The sequence below is a fragment of the Toxotes jaculatrix genome, chromosome 23, assembly GCF_017976425.1.
Source record: "Toxotes jaculatrix isolate fToxJac2 chromosome 23, fToxJac2.pri, whole genome shotgun sequence".
Classification (NCBI taxonomy): domain Eukaryota; kingdom Metazoa; phylum Chordata; class Actinopteri; family Toxotidae; genus Toxotes; species Toxotes jaculatrix.
Genome location: NC_054416.1, coordinates 9,325,694 through 9,347,079, shown reverse-complemented (window position 1 = coordinate 9,347,079; position 21,386 = coordinate 9,325,694). Strand labels below are relative to the sequence as shown.

The 21,386-nt window shown below is 43.7% G+C and overlaps 1 protein-coding gene across 2 annotated transcripts in view; it reads left to right on the top strand.

Annotated features, from left to right (window-relative positions):
• dennd4c (DENN/MADD domain containing 4C) overlaps positions 1-19,892 on the top strand; it is a 28,343-nt gene extending 8,451 nt beyond the window's left edge. The window contains exons 2-34 of one of the 2 annotated variants that reach the window (XM_041031860.1): positions 4,310-4,620; positions 7,525-7,777; positions 7,877-7,946; positions 8,941-9,110; positions 9,199-9,440; positions 9,537-9,603; positions 9,701-9,759; positions 10,734-10,878; positions 11,299-11,474; positions 11,641-11,741; positions 11,914-12,138; positions 12,671-12,816; positions 13,031-13,069; positions 13,372-13,502; positions 13,652-13,784; positions 13,914-14,120; positions 14,289-14,417; positions 14,522-14,663; positions 14,755-14,904; positions 15,083-15,202; positions 15,301-15,426; positions 15,560-16,650; positions 16,809-17,001; positions 17,112-17,209; positions 17,308-17,483; positions 17,595-17,753; positions 17,887-18,085; positions 18,183-18,293; positions 18,401-18,538; positions 18,695-18,812; positions 19,156-19,312; positions 19,454-19,518; positions 19,649-19,892. In XM_041031860.1, the coding sequence (XP_040887794.1) occupies positions 4,322-4,620; positions 7,525-7,777; positions 7,877-7,946; positions 8,941-9,110; positions 9,199-9,440; positions 9,537-9,603; positions 9,701-9,759; positions 10,734-10,878; positions 11,299-11,474; positions 11,641-11,741; positions 11,914-12,138; positions 12,671-12,816; positions 13,031-13,069; positions 13,372-13,502; positions 13,652-13,784; positions 13,914-14,120; positions 14,289-14,417; positions 14,522-14,663; positions 14,755-14,904; positions 15,083-15,202; positions 15,301-15,426; positions 15,560-16,650; positions 16,809-17,001; positions 17,112-17,209; positions 17,308-17,483; positions 17,595-17,753; positions 17,887-18,085; positions 18,183-18,293; positions 18,401-18,538; positions 18,695-18,812; positions 19,156-19,312; positions 19,454-19,518; positions 19,649-19,785 (5,772 nt within the window). In that variant the 5' untranslated portion in view covers positions 4,310-4,321 and the 3' untranslated portion in view covers positions 19,786-19,892. The remainder of the gene's footprint in view (positions 1-4,309; positions 4,621-7,524; positions 7,778-7,876; positions 7,947-8,940; positions 9,111-9,198; positions 9,441-9,536; positions 9,604-9,700; positions 9,760-10,733; positions 10,879-11,298; positions 11,475-11,640; positions 11,742-11,913; positions 12,139-12,670; positions 12,817-13,030; positions 13,070-13,371; positions 13,503-13,651; positions 13,785-13,913; positions 14,121-14,288; positions 14,418-14,521; positions 14,664-14,754; positions 14,905-15,082; positions 15,203-15,300; positions 15,427-15,559; positions 16,651-16,808; positions 17,002-17,111; positions 17,210-17,307; positions 17,484-17,594; positions 17,754-17,886; positions 18,086-18,182; positions 18,294-18,400; positions 18,539-18,694; positions 18,813-19,155; positions 19,313-19,453; positions 19,519-19,648) is intronic. The other variant, XM_041031861.1, reaches the window with a different exon arrangement.
• The last annotated feature ends 1,494 nt before the right edge of the window (positions 19,893-21,386 follow it).

Genomic DNA, 21,386 nt, shown 5'->3' with positions numbered 1-21,386 from the left:
GACAGGAAATGAAATGATAACCTTAAATATCTTTTTGGTGCTCATTGAAAAAGAGCCTGAAATACCAATACAACATACAACAACAGCCTGCTAACAGATGCAGAATCAGTTGTGGTTGTTTTTTTTCTTTTCACGACAAGAAGTATCTGTGGTTGTGTATTTGCAGAGGATGCAGTGTGTGTGACTTTAAGTGGTTCACATGTAGCCTAGTTTTAAGGGTCAGTGCAGAATTTTAAATAATTGACCTGCTTTTTGATCTTATCACACGAAAACAGGGTTTTGTGAGGTTGACGCTGGTGTGTTTAATGTTCTCTGTAAAGTACACGTTGATTCATTGGCTTGGTGAACATTCATAGGGCAGCATTCAAAGCCCAATCAGGACCAAACAAATCTGCTGGCTACCCAGGAAATTGTTTGTTTTTCTTAACATTGCTTTGTTCCCTGCTGTGACACTTTGTGGTGATCTGTGCCCATGCTGTCGGGAAGCTGGATGACTCACGGACTTGATGTTTTTCATACCAACATAACCATTTTAGAGCAGATGAAATGCAGGGGCTAATGTCTGACGGAGTTTCAAATGTGCAGGTTACGCAGCAGAACAGACTCATGCAACGCAGAGTTGTTAAACTAAAAAAAAAATACCAAGAATTGCAGAGACATACGAAGAGGCCCAGTGCTCACTGTGTTGTACTGAATCCAGGAGGCCTTAAGATGCTATTGAATATAAAAAACTGATCACAGAGAAGAAAAGAAAACGCTCTTCAGGCACTCTCCAGCTGGGCAAGGAGAGGAGATGAATTGAAAGCGAGGTCTTCATCAGTCTGGAACAGTCTCGCCCTGACAAAAGACGGCATTTCAACCACCATTCCTGATGAAATAAAGGCTTTTAATGCATCTCCTCTCCTTGTTCTGCCTTAGGAACATTTCCTTTTTGTTTTCTTCACCAGAAATTGCTCTTTTGCTGCACAAACGCTACATTCAGTTACATTAAAGATACCAAAACTGTTTCAATTTAGTTTAAGCTTTCATTCAAACTCTGTTTTAGCACAATGACTAATTTAAAAAAGCGATGGGAGTTAGAAACCTTAACATTTATGACATCCAAAGCAATAAATTGAAAATGTCCTTTTTTGTTCTTTGGCTTATGTCTCCTTGAAATATTTGCCCTCAGGTAATCTTTACCTTTGTGGCACATGTGAACTGGCCTGATTCCCTCAAGGGTTCAATACAGTTCAGAATTATAAAAGAGAGAGACTGAATACAGGTCCTTAGTGGAACAGGAATATTAGAAGCTGGTCCCCCCTTCCAGTTAGATATCATGCACACACACAGATTGGAGCTCTTAATATGATCTGTAGGATCCTCTATTAATGGTAAGCGAGTAAGTGCTGGACAATATTCCATAAATATTCAGCTGCACTTAACAACCACCTTTGAAATCTCACGAAGACCCTGAATATGAATAATTTATTGATTTCCATAGGGTCCAGCTCATTCATACCCCAGTGAAATCGGATAATTAACTGGTTCGTTCGGTTTTGTGAGGAATATCAGAGCTTTGTTTTCACTATAAACAGACATTAATTCACCCACAGACGCAGGAAGACTATCTAGTCACTGGTTAAACCACCAGAGAACATTCACTGGGCAGCCTGTGGTGAGGACATAGCAGTGCAGCTTGTTATAAAGCAAATAGAGTCTGAAAACAGCATTTTCCTTTTGAATAGGGTTTGGGCCAGTGAGATGTAACCATGGATACAGTCCAATAAATCTCTTCAGAGCAATAAGTCTTAACACAGCTTTTTGTCTCTGGATTGCTGGTGTGCATCATCATAAAATAAGAACTGGATCCAGTCAAAAGTGGCACGGTTTTATGGAGGAGTGCGGAAAGACAACATCATTCATTGTGTTGTCAAAAACCGCATCTGGAATCATTTGCGCTCGTATGGATTTTATTTACAAGCACAAATAAAAACTTAAATTTCAGTGACATTCCTCAGAGTGAGTAAACGTCCTACTCTGGAGAAAATAGTGAAATAGAGTAAATTCACAGAGGCGGTCTCCATTTGAAAAACTAAATATGTGCACTCACTACACCCACTCACACAGCAAAACACAATGCTGATCTCCATTTGATCTCTCTCTTCCTTACCTTACCTGTGAGATCCAGTTTATCCCCAGCTGAGCTTTTCTATCCTGCGTAACTGCATCAGCTCACTCTCTTGAAACATTTGTGAGAGCGATCTATCCCATTTTCACTGATGCACTTTTATTGGCATTTTTGTTTGTGGAAAGTTGAGGTCATTAAGCCTCCGACTGAGCCTTGTGCTGATAGCGTTACACTCCTTTGCTCTTTGATTTGAGCGTTTTCCCGACATTGTTTTAAAGGGTAACGAAAAGTGGGCCACATTCTGGGCAAATGTCCAGCGACAGTTCTTCAGAGCGACATAGACTGGAAGGCTGGCAGCATACTTGAAGCAAATTAATTTTGGCACGTTCACAAAGGCAAAATGCCAACTTCAAGAATTAAAAACCTGCGCTGCATGCATTGTTCAATCAGATAAAGTGTGATATCCTGGTCGAAAAGAATGAAACATTAATTTGATGATTTTTTTTCACACATCATGCCATTGTTGTCCTTGAATGCAGGCTGTATAGTTGATAGAAATCAACGACTCAAAGTCTAGAAAAGGGTTTTTTTTTTTTGGTTTTTTTTTAACATTTTTTTATTGTTTTGGAAAGTGTGTCAGCTGTTTTCTGTCTTGCTGTGCCTGAATAATTTTCCCCCCAGGCAGGTCAGTCTGCCTCCTGCCTCTCCTTCCACAGCACAAGCCAAGGGATGACCTGCACTGTACTGCAGCCTGCAGACGCCACCACGGACTGCTCAGATATGCTACACTGTTAGAAACAGCTTCACATACATTCTTTCAGATTTTCTCAACCTTCTCTCGCTGAATAACTTGGATACCTTTCGAAATGCCTGCACTGTAGCTTCACAATGACGTGGCATATTTTTAGCAACATGTGGTTGCATGGTTTGAAATTAAAATCCAAAATAGAAATGCAAAAACGACAATGGCTCACATTAATCTGCATCGTGGAGTCCAGGGCTGTCTGTGCTTGCTGTGGCCTTACAAAGAGGCTTCTTTTTTTTTTTTTTTCCAGCTGACTCACCACTGGAAAAAATGAACTTCCTGTGTAGGTCCTAACGGCTCTGTGATGTGGACGTATTCGCTTTAAGTTTTCTCTTTCCTCTTAATCAGTCATGCACGCTGTGGCATTTTTGGCCAGACTTCACAAGATGAGTTCTTTTTTTTTTGGCACCATAATATATAAAGCATAGTTATTGATCAGTAGCCATTTTCATATTTACTGCATCTTCCTTATTACACACTAAAAAGTGTCTCTTAAATTCTTGTAAACACTGACTGGTAGTAAGTAAGAGATTGCTTTCCAAGCCCAGAGGATTTTATTTGATACAATGGTTAAAGGAAATACCCAATTCATAGTCATACTGCGAGTGTATGTATTATTAGTTTGCATCTTCACTGCAGTCTTTGTTACTCTTTGGTAAAGCGATGCGTCTGATTACTGAGGCACTGACTGTAAGGAAACTAAATTTGGTATCATGACTCAAGCCTTTTCAACAGAAAATGACTATAACACACGAGTGTCAGTTTCTAATCATTTCCGTTACTCAAGCCAGATTCTGCACCATATTTCAAGTGTTTTATAGAGTTTGGCTTCTGCTTGATTTATGCTCTCTGTGACTTTTCTGAGCATTCCTCTGGACTCGTCGGCTCTCCCTTGGCTCTCTGCAGCCACCAGAGCTTTAGCTCTCTGAACGTGTTTGGAGCAGTGCGGTGATATACAATGACAAGAGTTGTTTGTGGACGTCAACAGATCCAGTCCCTTCATTACCCCTTGTGTTTCCCCAGTTTGTTTGCGTGGTTGTGGTGCAGCAGCCTTAAAGGATCCTTTTATTGCCTTGGCCACAGTATTATTTAGCATTCTGTGTATGCTCGCATGTGTAGTCCATCCCACTATACTGAAGTGAGATCTAAGAGCTTTGCTTTCACTAGCATACATTGTGTTTGTTGGCTGTAGCCGAAATACAGTATCTGTAGTGAGTGTTAGGTGATGTGCTGTGCTTTGCAAGACATTTTAACCACAGCAGAGAACTTTCAATATTTGCTTGTCTTCTACAAACATGGTAGAGGAGGTTTTATTGTCTAATTAAACAAATTTACTCTAGGCTGTATAAATGTCATTCCAAATTAATTTCATATCTCTATTTTTTGACTTCCAGGTGCACCCAGCCATGATCGAGGACAAGGGTCACCGTGTGACCGACTACTTTGTGGTGGCCGGGCTGACAGACAAGTCCACGCCCTTGGAGCAGGATCTGTCAGAGACCAAGTACAGCGGACCCAAAGCGCCCATCACAGACTTGGCCGTCATTAACAAGTCGGCGGGAGAGACGGTGCCCGAGGGCTTCACTTGTATCGACCTCACCCAAAGCGGCCAGCCCGCCAACCTAAATCATGGCAGTCTTAAGAGCCCTGAGTTGTTCCTGTGCTACAAGAGGGGTCGAGGGAAGCCTCCCCTCATTGACATCGGGTGAGTCAGCAGTTTGTTTATGTCAGTGTTTATAATGTGGAATGTTCACATGCCTGCAACAGCAAATGTCTCACTGTAAGTTGCTTTGCTTATCCGTTGCTGAAAATGTGTTCCGCTGTTTTGCTTTGCACACTGCTTGCCTCTTCATATACACAAACTTGAGAAACCATTTGATAGTTTTTGATTACAGCTGGGTCTGGATCTGTAATTTTAACAGCAGAACCACAGAAGAAGCTTTGAGGGAGGGAAAGAAAACAAACAACACGAGCACAGCATTTACACATATGATGAAAGATGCCCAAAGAGTCCTGCAGCAGGACTAACTGCGAGCCAGCATGTCGACAGGATTTCACATGCAGTCAGTCACCCTGATGAAGGCGTGTATTGTCAGCCTTGTCCGCGTTTCCGAGGTAACTTTGAAGCAGCTTTCAGTTTGTCACATCCAGTTCAACTTTGAGGGCACCACAAACCCATTTTTTTCAGAGGTGGAAGGAAGTAGGTGTGTTGACTGTTTGGTTCGCTCACCCCTGTTTCGTCACGGAGTTCTTGCTCTCAGCCACATCTCTTGGCTCCTGCTCATTGATAGGAATTTTCCTGCTTCCTTCTATTATGTTATAATAGGGAACTCCGTTCAGATTTATTTCATCCAGTCAGGTAAACATGCGGACAAGTGGTACCATAAAGGTTCTTAGTTTTCCACAGAGGAGTCAAAAATGTTCATCATCCATGCTTCATACCTGTTAATTTGTCTGTAATAAATGAGCAAGCAGTAATTATCACATGTAGTTTTTTTTTTTTTTTGAGAAAGATGATGCAACAGCCTGTGGCTTTTCAGTTTCCCACACACCTTAGATTTTGTCTAAAGCCTTTCTGTGTCTCCCACTAACAAACTGGAGTTTCCAGTTACCAGTCTGCTCACTCTGAAAGAATCCCCTTCACTCTGCAGAGTCAAGCGTGTGAAAGATTTCATTAAAAATGGTTGTTGCTGTATAGAGACAGCAACACTTCCGACTGTATTCTCCTTTGTTCTGTGATTAATTTGGCTCATGTCATGTGTTATTAATGTGATTCCCCTCTGCTAACTGTAGCTTTAAAACTGTGGAACTGCATCCGCAGCCGTTGGTGAGCCGAGCATAAACAGAAGATCGTATGTCAAGTTGTGTTTCCTTTAAAAGATTGTGCAATCCTGACATATGGGGTGGAGTAAACTTACATTCAAGGATCCACTGTCAAGCAGCTATGTACTTTGTTTTCATTCAGTGAAGCAACAAATCTGTCCTTCAGTTTAATTAGGCCGAATAACATATTTCACTTGCTTGTCTTCCTTTCTATTTTGCTGCAAACAGATATTAAGAGACTCCTAATGTAAAATGCATGACTGTGTGGTCAATTATTAATAAGTGATGTAAAAGGATGGTTATTTGTTTTAGTAAAAGATGCTTGATAGCATTTATTCACTTGCTGGTGGTCACGTTTTGGTTGAGCTGTGAGACAGAAGGTCGGTAAATATATTTTTGGCCATGTTGGAACACCTGTGTCTTCCTCTCCCTTCGGCTGACACCTCGTAAACCTGCTGGCTGTCATATTCCACTGAAATGATAAATGAGAAACTAGCATCCTGTAAATCATTCATTCTTCCTCCTGCCACCTCTGCTGTCAGTGAAGCCAGCATTCCCAGCTCGGGGCTGCGCGGCGTCACGACTTGCTGTGCCCATTAGTTCTCTGTTTTTGTCGCCTAAATGAGAATTTGCTGGCAGCTGTCCTCCTGGCCTCTTTAGGCTTGTCCTGCACTCTTTTCAGAATAAATGGAGTGTTTCAGGACTATTATAGCTGCAGCGGCTGCCATATAGCCTGCACTAGATTTAAAAAACATGTGTTTTGGTGTCCATTTTAATTAAAAGAGGGCAACAATCGAAGCTTTTGGCCTCCCACATGGCATTGTCCAGATGGAAAGGGAGGACATGGAGCATTCTGCCATAGAAACCCTGCAGTCATGCAAAAAAGTCCAACACAGTGGGACACTGATTGCTTTCCTGGCTGCAACTTTTAGTTGTGTGATATTCCACAGCAGGAGTGATAAGGAAGGAGGGAGGACTGAAAACATTTAGGCAGTAATCTGTATGATTACACGCCAGTGTTCATTCTGGACTAAGATGGATATTAAAATCTTGATTTGCAAGTTTTCCTTGTCTGGAATTTGAATGAGTAAGCTGGTAAAAATGTCTGAATCACCTCATCCATTGAAGACGGGCTTCTCGCCGAGGCCTCAAAGGGAAACCAGAGCTTTAAGAAGAAAGTCAGTGGTGCCGACCACACACTGATCCTCCCTGTAAAACCGGAGAACCAGAGATTATCCTCACCATAGAGCCGCAGTTCCGCCTCTTGATTATTGTTGCTGAAGAATGCACATTTTTCCCCAAATCAGCCTGAGTATGGAATGACATTGTCCTTATGCAGTATTGTAATGCACACTCGCTGTCTGTTTCAGACTCACGGTTTATCGTTAGCATTCAAACTTGAATGTCCTTATATGTTTTTGCAATGAAACTGTTGCATCATTAGAATGTAAGTTATTTGTCTTCTGGCAGCAAACGTTGTTTAAGAGATGAAGGCCGAGCCTGACAGCAGAACTGATTCCAGGACATCTCTCTCTCTCTCTCTCTCTCTGTGTCTCTGTGCCAGTTAATTGTGTCTGTGAGAGCTTTGTAATGTGTGTGGACATGATGTCAGCTCTTTCCACTGCACTGCTATCTGCCATCTTAATTTCCTCACCATTTTGAACTCGTTGGCACTTTGAATTTAGACCCATAGACGTCTGTATAGACTTATGTCTACATCTCATGTGTTGTGCCATGTAAAGTGCCAAGCTAACAGTTTTTGCTTGTTGTTTGTTGTGTCTGTCAGGGTCCTGTATGAGGGTAAGGAGCGCCTGATCCAGGGCTGCGAGATCATCCAGGCCACACCGTACGGCCGCTGCGCCAACGTCAACAACAGCTCGGCCACCTCGCAGCGCATCTTCATCACCTTCCGCCGAGCGCCACCCGTCCAGCCTCAGAATTCCCTGGCGGTGACAGACATTTGTGTCATTGTCACCAGCAAGGGTGAGACGCCACCACATACCTTTTGCAAAGTGGACAAGAACCTCAACTGTGGCATGGTAAGTCTTGTTTTTTTAGTCCTTAGCTAACACATGTGCATCATCACTCCTAAGAGAACAAATGTGTAACATCAATACAACCCTGTTTTTACCTTTCAGTGGGGCTCCAGTGTGTTCTTGTGTTATAAGAAATCAGTGTCTGCGTCCAATTCCATCAGTTACAAAGCTGGTGAGTGAAAGTCAAGTATTTTCTGAAGGTTTACCATGTAAACTTTATATCTTATTTATATCATCGCATTATCATCTGTGCCTACTGAGCAGTTTTTGCTCTCCTGCTCCGTGTCTCCCTTTTATCATTTTTATTTCCTGCCTTACCTTACGTAATGTCATTGTTAGTATTTCATTCGTCGGCTCTTACCTTTTTTTTCTTTATATCTTGATATAACAGCATGTGGTGTAGTTAGAATAGTTGCAGCTTTGTGTGCTGTTTCTCTCCGCCTCAGTTATGTTTTTGTCTCAAATACCAAGCGAGCGGCACCCTCGGTGTGTGCCTGTGATCATGCAGTAGATCATAATAGTTTATTGCAGCTGACATTTCTTAACCGTTGTGTGGCATTTTCACTGACTGACTGAATGCTTCCTGAACGACTTGGCCTTTGGAATAGCTCATTGTGTTACACGTCTACAATCAATGCTCATATGAATGTGTGCACACGCGCACACCCATGCGGACACACATGCCGGCTTTATCTTTTTGGCCGGCCTTTTTCCTGTGAAGCGACTGTTTATTCATCTCAGACAACGGCACTTCCTGCCACACCCACTGTCTGTATGTCTGCAGGCTTGTTTGGGTATGCGCATGTTCACATAAGAATGTTGGTGTCTTGTCAGAGCGGCATCAACACCAAACAACCAAACAAGTTACACTGAGGAGCAGAATAGTTATTCCCTGTAGATGAAAGCAGAGAATACTGACTGCTGACTGATTTTCATCTCAACTGGAAAATACTGATCTCCACTTTCTTAGACCCTCTTATGAAGAAGTCTTGCAGAGAAATAAAGGGAGAGTTGTTGACTATCTGTTAGTCTGAGTTGCTATGGTACCTGGTTGGTAAACAAGCACATAAACTTTCAGACTTTGAGACGTATGTTGTTCGATGGTGCTGCATTACTACATCAGTATAATCCTTGAGTTCATATTCATGTTTTCCCTTACTCTCCAGGTCTCATCTTTCGTTACCCAGAAGAGGACTATGAGTCTTTTCCTCTATCCGAATCGGTCCCTCTGTTTTGTTTGCCTATGGGTGCCAAGATCGAGTGTTGGGCACCAAACACACGTGATCCTCTGCCTGTCTTCTCCACGTTTGTCTTAACCATCTCAAGTGGTGAAAAGGTAAAACACAGCTCACAAGAACAAGCTGCTGAATGATGTACTCCTTGAACCGAAACCAAACGATGAAAATGTCCGTCTCTGGTTGCAGGTGTATGGATCAGCCATCCAATTCTATGAGCCATATTCAGTGGATTTGTTGAGCGAGAAGCAGAAGATCCAGCTGGGCCTGCTGACCACGGTGGAGAAGAAGATGATCACCAATCGGCCTGTGAACACCAACAAATGCATCTGTCTGCTCTCACGCTGGCCCTTCTTCGCGTCCTTCCGCAAGTTCCTGATGTTCATCTACAAACTATCTGTCTCAGGCCCACACCCACTGCCTATTGAGAAGTAAGAAGTAGTTGCTGCATATGTCAGAAAAGAGACATCTGACAACATTTTGTTTACCTTTTTTTTAAAATTGTGTTTGTATATTTCTCTTAACAGGCACATCTCACACTTCATGCACAACGTGTCATTTCCTTCCCCTCAAAGGCCCAGAATCTTGGTCCAGGTGAGATTTTTCCCGTCTTTCATGGTTTATAATTGACAATCAAAAATAGACCTTTACTTATGTTTTTATTAATGAATTTATCGAATTTCTCCATCAGCTCTCGGCACATGACACCTTAATCCTCTCCCAGCCTGTGTGCACACCTTTACCCCTCAGGTACAGTGGCTGCTGCAGTGCTAATATGTTCTGTTACTTGGTCCCTTTTCAAACATAGATGCTTTATACTTAGTTTTGTTTCCATTCAGGCTAAAAGTAGCTCTTGCCTTTTAATGCATATTCCTTACAGGTGAGCAGACTTGGATAAAAAGACCACTGTATTGAAAACAGCCATGGCCATTTTAATTGTTGAGACTTTGCCATGTTTTGCTACTGATACAAGCCATTCAAGCAATGACTCTTTTTTAGGCTGCCTTACATGAAACCTCAAAGACTCACAAAAATGGTGACTGCTTTGTCTTTATTAAAACTACCAACTTAATGTGACCCACTGCTGTTGCTGCCTTTGTGACTATAATTTGAATTTAAAGGATTAGACAGAAAGACACCATAAAAAAGGAAATGAATTTTGTCTCAATTACAGAGCCTTTCATGATGGTCATATTAGGTTCTGAAAAAGTCTCAGACAACGTGACAGCCCAGCAAACACAAGAAGACTCCATTAGCAAAAAGAAAGTGGATCAAGTAGACTCTTGGCAACACTGACCAAATTACATTTAATGGGATGTTAACAACAATGTGGTTTTAATAGCATTAAAAACTGCTGTGCATCCTTAGAAATGACTGTCCAATTGAATTAGGAGAAATTCGTCATTGTAAGCGTCACAAAGCAGGTTTACCCGTTGGGTTACTGGATACATTGGAAGGTGAAACTGTTATTTTTACAGCTATAAATAGCATATAAACTAAGTTTTTCCTTTTCCTTGTTCACTTGTTTTTCTTTACATAACTCATGTCTCACTCCAGTTACAAGGCCTAGTTATATAGACTACACTATATAAAACTTAACACCACCAATTCAAACAACTCATTTCGCCCAAATTCCTCCCATCCCTTGCCTTCCATGTTGTTTTCCATTCTTTTCCTGAACTCATGAACTCATCCGTCTCCTCTGTGCTCTCCCTCCCTGTCAGTGGGGCAGACTACGGCACTCTGCTGATGAATCTGGGCTCAGAGAACTGCGCCACACTGCTGCACTTTGTTCTCCTGGAGAGCAAGATCCTGCTGCACTCGCTCCGGCCCGCTGTGCTGACTGGAGTGGCCGAGGCCGTGGTGGCTGTGAGTAGGCTGCACCATATGGGTTCAGTCATACGTGAAAATATTCAGCGGAATCACTATCAAGAATGAGAATGAGCCACTGAATCTTTTCTATTAAGATAATTATCTTCATTCTTATACCATGTAGATATTAAGATACATGAGAATACACTTTCAGTCATTACAGTTCATATCAGTACAGTACATAATCATATCTGTCACTCTACAATTAAAGCAACAAGTAAATTTCCCCACGCTGTGGGATCAATAAAGTTATCTTATCTTTTCTTATTTTTTAGCTGTCAATTCTTCGCCTCTGTGAACACGATTGAACTTTACACAGGAAGTCACAATACCCAGAAATCCCCTTCAATTCAAAAGCCCAAAAACATTTACTGCTTTATTTTAGTAATCCTGTTTCTCTGTCTTGTTCCTCCTCAGATGATCTTCCCCTTCCAGTGGCAGTGTCCATACATCCCCCTGTGCCCACTCTCTCTAGCAGGCGTCCTCAATGCTCCTTGTCCATTCATAGTCGGTGTGGACTCCCGCTACTTTGACCTTTACGACCCCCCGCCAGATGTCGTCTGTGTGGATCTGGATACCAACACTATCTACCTGTACGCTGTACTTTGATACTGAAACCCATGTCACTATCAGCCATGTACTTTGGTGTTGAAAAGCTGTCTCAAATATTGCAGCAAAACATTTGTTAAACTTAGAGCACATTGCATTTTTTTGTACAGCTCTTCTGTTAGTCCCAGCTAAACAAGTTGTACGTTACAGGTCTGACGACAAGAGACACAACAACTGGAAGAACCTCCCAAAAAAGCCCTGCAAGAGCCTCATCAGCTCACTGAGCAACTTGCACCACCAGCTGGGCACTGGTACACACAACATCTTATGTCTTCTTAAAGTGGGAAGATTCTTAGCTCTTGTTTAAAAGATGAAACAGAATTGGTGCATATGATAGTTTGTTCAGCCCCTGTAGTTATTTATGGATTGACAGAATGTAGTAAAAGGTTATTAGGTTATTAAAGGTTATTAAACTTTTTTCAGTTTCAATGCGTCAAACAGCACAGGAGGGCTCAGCAGTGGACATGACCCCCATCGAAGCAGACTTCACCTGGCACAAGAAGAAGACGGCCCTGGAGATGGAAATCCAGGAGGCCTTTCTACGCTTCATGGCCTCCATCCTGAAGGGCTACCGCTCCTACCTCAAACCCATCACACAGGCGCCTTCGGAAAAGACCACAGCTGCAGACTCTCTTTATGACCTACAAGGTAAACACCGGTGATTGACAGCTTGATTGACAGTTATTTTATGAGAATAAAAGTCCTTTAGATAATGTGTGAGATTTTGGATTGCTGGATTTGCTGATAGTTTGGTAACTGATGCATAATTTACAGCCTTAATTCAGATAACCTTACCTAATGTTTAATTTTATTGGCATCTCTATTTCAAGAGTCTCAACTATTTCTCAACCTAATTGTTTTTAAAGATCAATCACCATTCCCATCGGCTATAATAAGAGATCATTCATGCTTGTTGCCGGGAAATTGGTCCTCATTTCCATTTAGCAGCACTCTTCCAAATAGCTGCACATTGATTGATTGACAAAGGTCACAGAGGGATAATAAATATACACAAACCCTAAAGGAGAACACTCGAATACAAATCTTTTCTCTTTGAAGTGAATACGTTGATAAAATCCCTCAGCTTCTTTATATTATTTAATTTCAAAATGAAGAATAACTCTGGCTTTCAGTTCGAACTTGAGAAATAACATCACAAACTTCCTTTTCTTTCCCGCAGGGTTTCTCAAAAGCAGAGACCGTGCCCACCAGAAGTTCTACTCCCAGCTCACCAAGACGCAGATATTCATCCGCTTCATCGAGGAGTGCACCTTTGTCAGCGACAAGGACACCGGTTTGGCCTTTTTTGACGATTGTGTGGAGAAGGTGATTACCAACCCCGCGTCAGTCTGGTCTCGCTTAAGTACACATTGCGCGCTGGTTTCATGATGTTTTGTGTTGTTTCTTCCTCTGCAGGTTTCTTTCCATGAACAAGCCTTTGTTTTATTGGCAAAATAATATTTGTCTGCTGGGAGACTGAGGAAGCCATAATTTCCTCTGATTCATTCTTTCCTCTTTGCTTTATATCCTCTTTTTGCAGCTTTTTCCCTCTGATAAAATCTCCGACAAGGGCACAAAGGTAATGGCTTACACTGTAATCAGATTTCCTTGCACCTTGCTTTTTTTATATTTGTGATTAACATTAAAAGGGAAATTATTTATTAACCATTTTCTCCCTTTGATAAATGTGTTCACCATGGGGCAAGTTTCCTGCTTCTTCCTGCTTCTTCTGTCCTTAACTCCTAACCACATTCAAATAAACTTGGATTATGTCCTAATTAGAGAAGTGTAACATGGAAATGACCTGTAGTGTGTGCCGTTTGTAAAATCATGACATAGTTTTCAGTGTCACTAAAGCTCTGGATGTGATTCTCTCTGCAGGTTGAAGGAGAATCATCCGAGGACACAAGACTTCTGGAGCTGGATGAGTCTCAGAAGAGTGAGCACACAGTGTTTGTAATGCCCCCTGAACCTCCAGCCGACGATGGACCTGAGCCCGCTACTCGATACACGTAAGTCTGTTTAAACTGTAGGTTATGAAAACTTCAGTAAATAAAAATAGAAAGAGTGTGTGACCACACTCATAGCTACACCTTGTGGATATATTTTGTTTCTGTATTTTCCTCTTAATTTTGAAACAATCGTGTCTCTCATCCTCCAGCTATAAAGGTTTCCCCAGATTGCAGATAGAGCTGTTCGACCGTCCAAGAGTGTTACGACCAGCACTTAGCAGCAGAGCAGCAGGGGCCAGTTTGTCCAGCAGCCCTGCATTACTGGCAAAGAGGACAAAGCAGGTGTGTATATATCCACACAGTCACATTCAGGAGAAGTGGCAGCAGTACTCTGTTCCTGGTAAATTGAACTTACCGTGCTTCTCATCCACCATCATCTTGTGCGTCTGTCATACTTCCTTCATCCAACAGGAGATCAAGCTCGCCTACAAAATGGCAAAGCGTTTCTACTCCAACCCTCCGCTGTGGGCCCGCTGTCTGTTCAGCCACTGCTACAGCCTGTGGTTCATCTGCCTGCCAGCAGGCGTGCGACTGGCCAAGTCTAAGAGCCGTGCCATGCAGCAGGCGTACAACGTCCTGCTGAAGATGAGGACCACTGAGGTGGAGGTGCTGGATGAGGTACGGTCAGATTATGTGCTGGTAGACTATCACTAATCAAATCCAGTGTTTTTCTTAGTTTGCACGTACAAACTTCATTGTCTCATGCTGTGATAATAATTATTGTGAACCGTGCCTTTCCAAAGCCATGTCTAACTAATGTCAGTGTTTCCATCTCTCTGGCTTTAGGTGTGTTACAGAGTGGTAATGCAGCTCTGTGGTGTGTGGGGTCTTCCTGTTATGGCCGTGCGAGTCCTGGTTGAGATGAAGAAAGCTGGAGTACATCCCAACGCCATCACATATGGATATTACAACAAGGTCATATATCGCAAACACTTTTATATAATCTTGAAGCAGAAAACTACCAACAGATGAATATTTAGCAGCTCAGGTCCTCATCTGGAAATCTGTTCCCTCTGCAGGCTGTCTTAGAGAGCCCATGGCCAAGCCGAAACCGCAGCGGCCTCTTTATGTGGACCAAGCTTCGTAATGTGCTTCGAGGTGTGGCCCAGTTCAAGCACGCTGTGGACCGAACAACTTCCACGAAGGGACCCACCCCCACAGGTGGGAATGGAAAATACAATATGATAGGTGTTTTTTTTTTTTTTGTTAATTATTTTTTACTCATTTTTTTTCTTTCTGCTTCCTTCTCTAGCTGCGTCAATAGGAGGATCGGCAGTCACTGATGCTGACCGTCTGAGTCATGGAAGTGCTGACAGCTCCAACGAGGTTAACGGTGAAGAGCATAACCTGTTTGCCCACGGCCACGGGATGGAAGACACAACAGACAACCACTGTAGTACAGGTACTGACTTCCCACAGCTGCAGGTCTCAAACTCTAAAACCTGATAGTCAGAAATCACAGAGCTGGATTGTTTTCAAAGCTCTGACCATTCACAGTTTAATCCAGTGATAAAAATACATATATATGTATATTTATATATTTTATTTCAGCATGGTTTGTGTGATTTTGTGATCCACAGGAAGGCAATCTGATCAAGGCTACGGCTCCAAGGATGAGTTGCACCAGGAGCTGGCAGAGCCTTCACACACAGCTGTCCTTTCCACTGAAGAGAGGAACAATACCAAAGCACAGCGTAATGGTAAGAAGCTCCTTCCATTCTCATGTGTTCCGTGTGTGTGAATACCCCATTTCCTTCTTGCACACAGATGTTGACTGTGTATTCCTACGTGTCACCAGGAGGCGACATTGCTGGCTCAGTGGACAGTGCAGTAGCAGTAGCAGAACCCCCCAGTCCTGTTGATGTGCCCTCACCTGTCCCGAGTATTGTGAAGCTGTCCACAGGGAGCTTTGATGGTGAAACAGGTGAGGAGGGAGATGAAGCCTTTCATCTTAAATAAAAAAAAAAGACTTTAAACTTAAATTATTCAATTATACGTTTAATTGATGCAACCCGAGTTAAATGGGACATTCTCAAACCTATGTACATATTCCACAGGTCCAGGGAAGCTGTTCAGGAGACACAGCAAGAACGATAATGTGTCTCTCCCTGATGATGATGCCTCTCTGGCATCAGGGGATGTAGCCAACCAGCCTCAGCAGCAGCGGCAGAAATCCTTTTCTGAGCGCAGCTGTAGCTTCAGTGCTGAGACTCGTGCTGGAATGCTCCTAGAGAAAGGCGTGGACCACATGGCCAGCCAGATGGGCGCCGATGCTCGTATCCTGACTGCAGCGCTCTCTGCTGGCCAAAGTCCACCCCCCAGCAGTGTGTCCAAAGCACTATTTAAAGATCTGGAGGAAGAGCCCGAAGATGATCAGGGCTTGATACTTGGGAAGCTGCCAGTGGAAGAGGTGCCAGCAGCACCAGAAAAAGGGAAAGGAGATGATAAAGATGAGGAGGGGACTGAGGTGACAAGTGAAACACAAGAGGGGAAGGAAACTGAAGCACATGAGGATGAGTCCGGGGGGCGAGGAGCAACTTTGGAGAGGGCAGATGTGGAGGTGGGTGCTGACCCGCTTTCCCTCCTGGTGTCAGAGACCGAAGAGTCAGCCTCTGTTACCAGCCAGGAGCCACCACGCCCAATGCCTGCTGTGGTGTCCCGCAACCTGGCCGAGGAGATCGAGATGTACATGAGCCTGCGCAGCCCTCTAGGGGTCAAGTCCTCCAGCATGGAGCTCCAGCAGTCCCAGGTAGACTCCACTGACACCCCACAGTCCAAACAGACTATGGAGCGCAGGTCTAGCCTTCCTGTGCCTCCCGTCAAAACTCCAACTGACTCTCCGGGCGACACCCCCAAACGGAGCCCCAGCACCGTGACTCGCTCCAAGACATTTGCTGCAAAGTCAAAGCCCCCGGCCAGCACTACGGCTAGCCCAGGTGCTAGGTCGTCCTCGCTGACGGCGCTGGTCAAGTCCTCACAGGGAGGGTCTCTGGGCTCAGTCATAAACTCCATATCAGGCATCAAGATGGACACGCTGTTGTCAGGACCTAAAATTGATGTGCTGAAGTCTGGCATGAAGCAGGCGGCAAATGTAGCCAGCAAAGTGTGGGGGGCAGTGGCATCAGCTTACTCCTACTCAGATGATGAGGTCAGTGCCTTTAAAGGATGAATCCAGATATTTAAAACATGTTTTTCTGCCTTGATTTTCTCAGCTGCTGTGATTGATTGCTGTGTGTTCCCTGATCTTTATTTCACTTTTTACCTACTTGACTTAAAACAAATGCTCTGTCTGACTTTACTCTGCAGGATGAACAAGCTCAGGGTGCCGGTGGCTTCCCAGCACGTCTGGATGAACACATGTTGGCTGCACATGACATAGATGAGAGTCCTGAAAGAGGGGCCATCCCGGGTTTGGTGGCCAATGGCTTGAACCAGAGCTGCACCAGCCTGGGCAGCAGCAGTGGCAGCAGTGACACAGGCCGAGGGACCCACCAGACACGTAAGCACACACTCCCTGGTGTAAATATATGAGAGAAGAGGGAGAGCTGGGCCTAATGAGGTGTTTCCAGTAGAACATATGGAATCAGCTGAGTTTGTCTTCATCTGCAGATCCAACCCCAGGACGAGCAGGCAGGGGTCCCGACTCTGAGCAGGGCTCCTCACATCACGCTTCGTCCTCCAGCATCTACCAAAGCTGTGCATTGGAGGTCAGACCTAACACACAACCAGTAACTGTGGTGCCGCCAAGCTTTCTCTGCCAACGTGTCATATGAGTAACTGGGAGGTTATGTCTCCCTGCTTACAGGTGCTGATGTCGAGTTGCTCGCAGTGCCGCTCCTGTGAAGCTCTCGTGTATGATGAGGAGATCATGGCGGGCTGGACGGCTGACGACTCCAACCTAAATACCAACTGTCCTTTCTGTCGCACAGCCTTCCTTCCCTTTATGCACATCGAGTTTCATGACTTTCGCACAATGAGCGGGTAGGAATATGTTCTCTTTATTTTCTACAAGATGTGCTGTCATTCCCCAGTCCTTATTTTAAAGTGATGGAATAAATTCAGTGAACTATATTTTGTATTTTTCCCTTTCAGGTTCTATGTGAATCCCAGTGCCTCAGGAGACAGCATCCACAGCACCAGTAACCAGCCCACAGCCAGCAGTTCAGCCGACATTAAGACACCAGACCTTATCACGTTCCCTGAAGAAGAACCCAGGGAGACTCCAGATAATCGTCCTGGAACACATAAGAGGTACAGCTTCATGGAAATCACTTCTGTGCGCCTCGTTACACCACCCTCCAGGAATCCACTCACAGAGTATCCACAAAGCTTAATATCTGCCCGCCACGTTTTCCTGACTCCTCTTTGCCTTTTGTGTTTCTAGTCTGATTCCAGAGCCGGTGCAGTCAGACCCTCTGGGTCTACTGGAGCACCACGCGGCGGGGAAGCAGCAGAGATGCACTGGGACGTCACTGACACGCAGCAACAGCGTGGGAGGTCCACTGCAGAGCCTGGACTACTTACAGAGACCTGGACATGGTGTCTCCACAACCAGCCTGCCCTGCAGCCTGCAAGAGGTTTCGGTCAGTGCTACATGCTATTGCAAATGAACCCTATCACTCTTAAATACTTTATATAAATGCAGTGAATTGACAAATGCAGTGTGTGTGTGATTGTCAGGATGGGATGGGGACCAAACGGCCAAACCCCAAGCCTGTGTCTGTCCCTTACCTCAGCCCCTTGGTGCTGCGCAAGGAGCTGGAGACCCTGTTGGAGAATGAGGGGGATCAGGTAAAGTCCTCACAATATACACATATTCTGCTTTATAGCTTTGAACACGACTCAGAATCCCGGTAAAGTTGTTCCCCTGTAAGTCCAACTTGTCTTTGTCCTTCCAGGTGATCTACACCCACAAGTTCCTCAACCAGCACCCCATCATCTTCTGGAACCTGGTGTGGTATTTCCGTCGCTTGGACCTGCCCACTCACTTACCTGGTCTCATTCTCACCTCTGAACACTGCAACAACGGAGTACAGGTTAGAGACTTAATATGCCATCTATCATCATTGTAGGCTTTCTCATTTGTATAGCTCTGTCATACAGGTCTCCCACACACTGTCCTTATTTTTTTTCTCTTTCAGTTAAATGGTATCATATTGACAGTTATATAACTAAAGGGTTTATTTCTGCAGCTGCCCCTGACATCACTGTCCCAGGACAGTAAGCAGGTATATGTCCAGCTCCTGTGGGACAACATCAACCTACACCAGGAACCTGGAGATCCCCTCTACCTGCTGTGGAGGACCTTGTGTGAGTGTGCACACAAAGACACATATCAGACCATAGTGTTTGACCCCTTTAAACACTTGAAATAGAACACTGTTAAACATACTGTGTGTAGCATGTATGTGATTCATGTATGTGACCAACTTATTTTAATAGGCTAGAAGTTTTTGTTTAAACACTACCAGTGGAGGGTGCCAAAGCCTATGATTTAAAATTCTACACATAGTGGCTTTAGTGTGCAAATACAATGTTTATCATTGGCAATAAAATGGACAATAACAACAAATCATACCTGTATGAATATATATAGAAATTACTTACTAAGTTACAAGTTGCTTAAAGGATGTGTGTGTGTGTTGTTTCCTAGTGGAGAAGAAGGGGACATTGGCTCCAACAGACCACCAGGAGATTCGTATCCTCCTCAACACAATCGTTCGCAACATCCAGACCAACGACGTCTATGGACCAATCAACCTGTTGATCCGAGAGATCAAGAGGCGCCCGGAGGGGGTCAAACGACAGAGGTCAGCCCTGTTCTTTCTTTTCACGTCACCCTTTACTTCTCTTTGTTTTCTGTTCACGCAGTGTTTTCGCACATTTCTATTTATACAGTGTCAGTGAAAACGTGTCTTTTGTCTCATTTATGTGCTCTGACTCTCTCTCAGGAGTATCTATAGAGAAATACTGTTTCTTTCACTGGTGGCCTTGGGACGCGAGAACATTGACGTAGGTGAGTGAATGTGTGAAAGGCCACCACACCGAAGGTTGAGAAAAAGACTGAAATGCTCCTAAATTGCTCCTAAATTTTATCAAATGTTGTAACATTGTGAATCTCCGCTCCCTCTCTTTTACACCTGCAGAGGCCTTCGACAGAGAGTACCGCCTGGCTTATGACGAACTGAGCGCCGAGCAGCTCAAGTCTGTGCACCACATCGATCGACCGCCCACCCCCAGCGTCCAGTGGTGCCTCAAATGCTTCGGAACCCCTTTCATCTGATCACCAACGCCTGCGGCGAAGATACAAAATCTGACTGCTCACGTGTAACAGCAGGAGGGAAGGATCGGTTGGTGGCCCTGGAGTGTGAGCAAAAAAAAAAAAAGAAATTGTAATTAAACACCTCCAATTGTCCAAACATGGTACTTCTTCTTCTTCCCACTGTCTTGGAACATGGCTGTTGTTTCCTTTTTTACTACCTTGTTAAACATTTCATAGGTTTTCCAAGCAGTTACCTACAAGTGGACTGTTTCTGTTATCTGCTTGGACGGCAGCAGTGAATTTTTGGGACAAATGGAGGTGTGTCTCCTTACAGATGGTGTATAGAATGATTAATCACTGTACAGAATGTATTGACTGGCCCCATGGTGTGGACCTATGGACAGATCTGCTGTGTGTGTTTGTGTGTGTTTGCGATCAAGGCGTCAGTTCCCTGTCTCGTAGCCCTTTCCCCACTTTACTTAAATCTGTCCCCAGATTTAAGTAAAGTGGGGAAAGGGCTACGAGACACTTTACTTAAATCTGTCCCCAGAATAGACCAGTGTGAGTTGCCTGAGACTGTGTACAGACCCCAGCTGTTCCTTTCTGCACTTTCTTAAAAAAAACAAAAAAACAAAATGAAACAGTAACTCAAGTCCACTTGTCTTTTTGTAAATATTTTTTACTCGAGGTAAATCTGAAAACCGGTGGTGACAGTTTTTTGGAGGCAAGAAGTCCTTGACTGTTTTGTATGATCCAAGTCTTAATGAATGTTTCTTTGTACATGTACAGGTTCAGAGTGACGCTCTCTGTCTGTGTAAATACGTGTTGGCAGCAGACATGTAAACGGGAGAAGACTGTCGATGACAATCACTAATCATCAATCACTAAAACGGATTGACAACATTCCACATTCCCTGCAATTAAAACAGGTCTTAAAAAAAGTAGTATTGATCTTTACAACAACACTCAACCATGTGTGATTACATCCTGCTATTTGGAGAGAGAGAGAGAGATCATAAAAAAAAAATCAGTCGTAAATGAAAAGGTGCGCCACACTACTGCTTCAGACATGTTAAAATAAGACACGTTCTCTTGCAGGGAAATACAAACATCAGCTCGGTGCAGTGCCTCAGTGTCACAGTAATCAGTCCAACTTGTGTTTTTAATATCTGCATTTTTTTAACAGTAGCTCACTGTACTTGTTCAGCTAATATGCCTTATGGTTATTATAAATTAGAACTGTAACTTCCATCTACTTGGGCTGTTCTTTACTCTAATGTAGAATGAAACCAGTAAGTTGTTGTTTTGTTTTGTTTTTTTTAAATGGGAATATTATTTGCTGACAGGATGGCTTTTATGGTTTACACACAGTAGCTTTGAATAACAACGGTAGCATTTTGGGCTTTATACTGCAAAGGGCTTCGACATGACATTCCACTAAATGCTGAAACAGAAACAGAAAACAGAAAAAAAGTAAAGTGCTGTGATGAACTGTTGGGAAATGGGTGTAGATGATCCCACGGCAGGAGAGTGACGCTGACTTGTACAGATGTTGTATAATATTCGATTTGCACTGCATAGATTAAAACCTGACCTTAACCCCGGGTGAGGACGAGATGAGA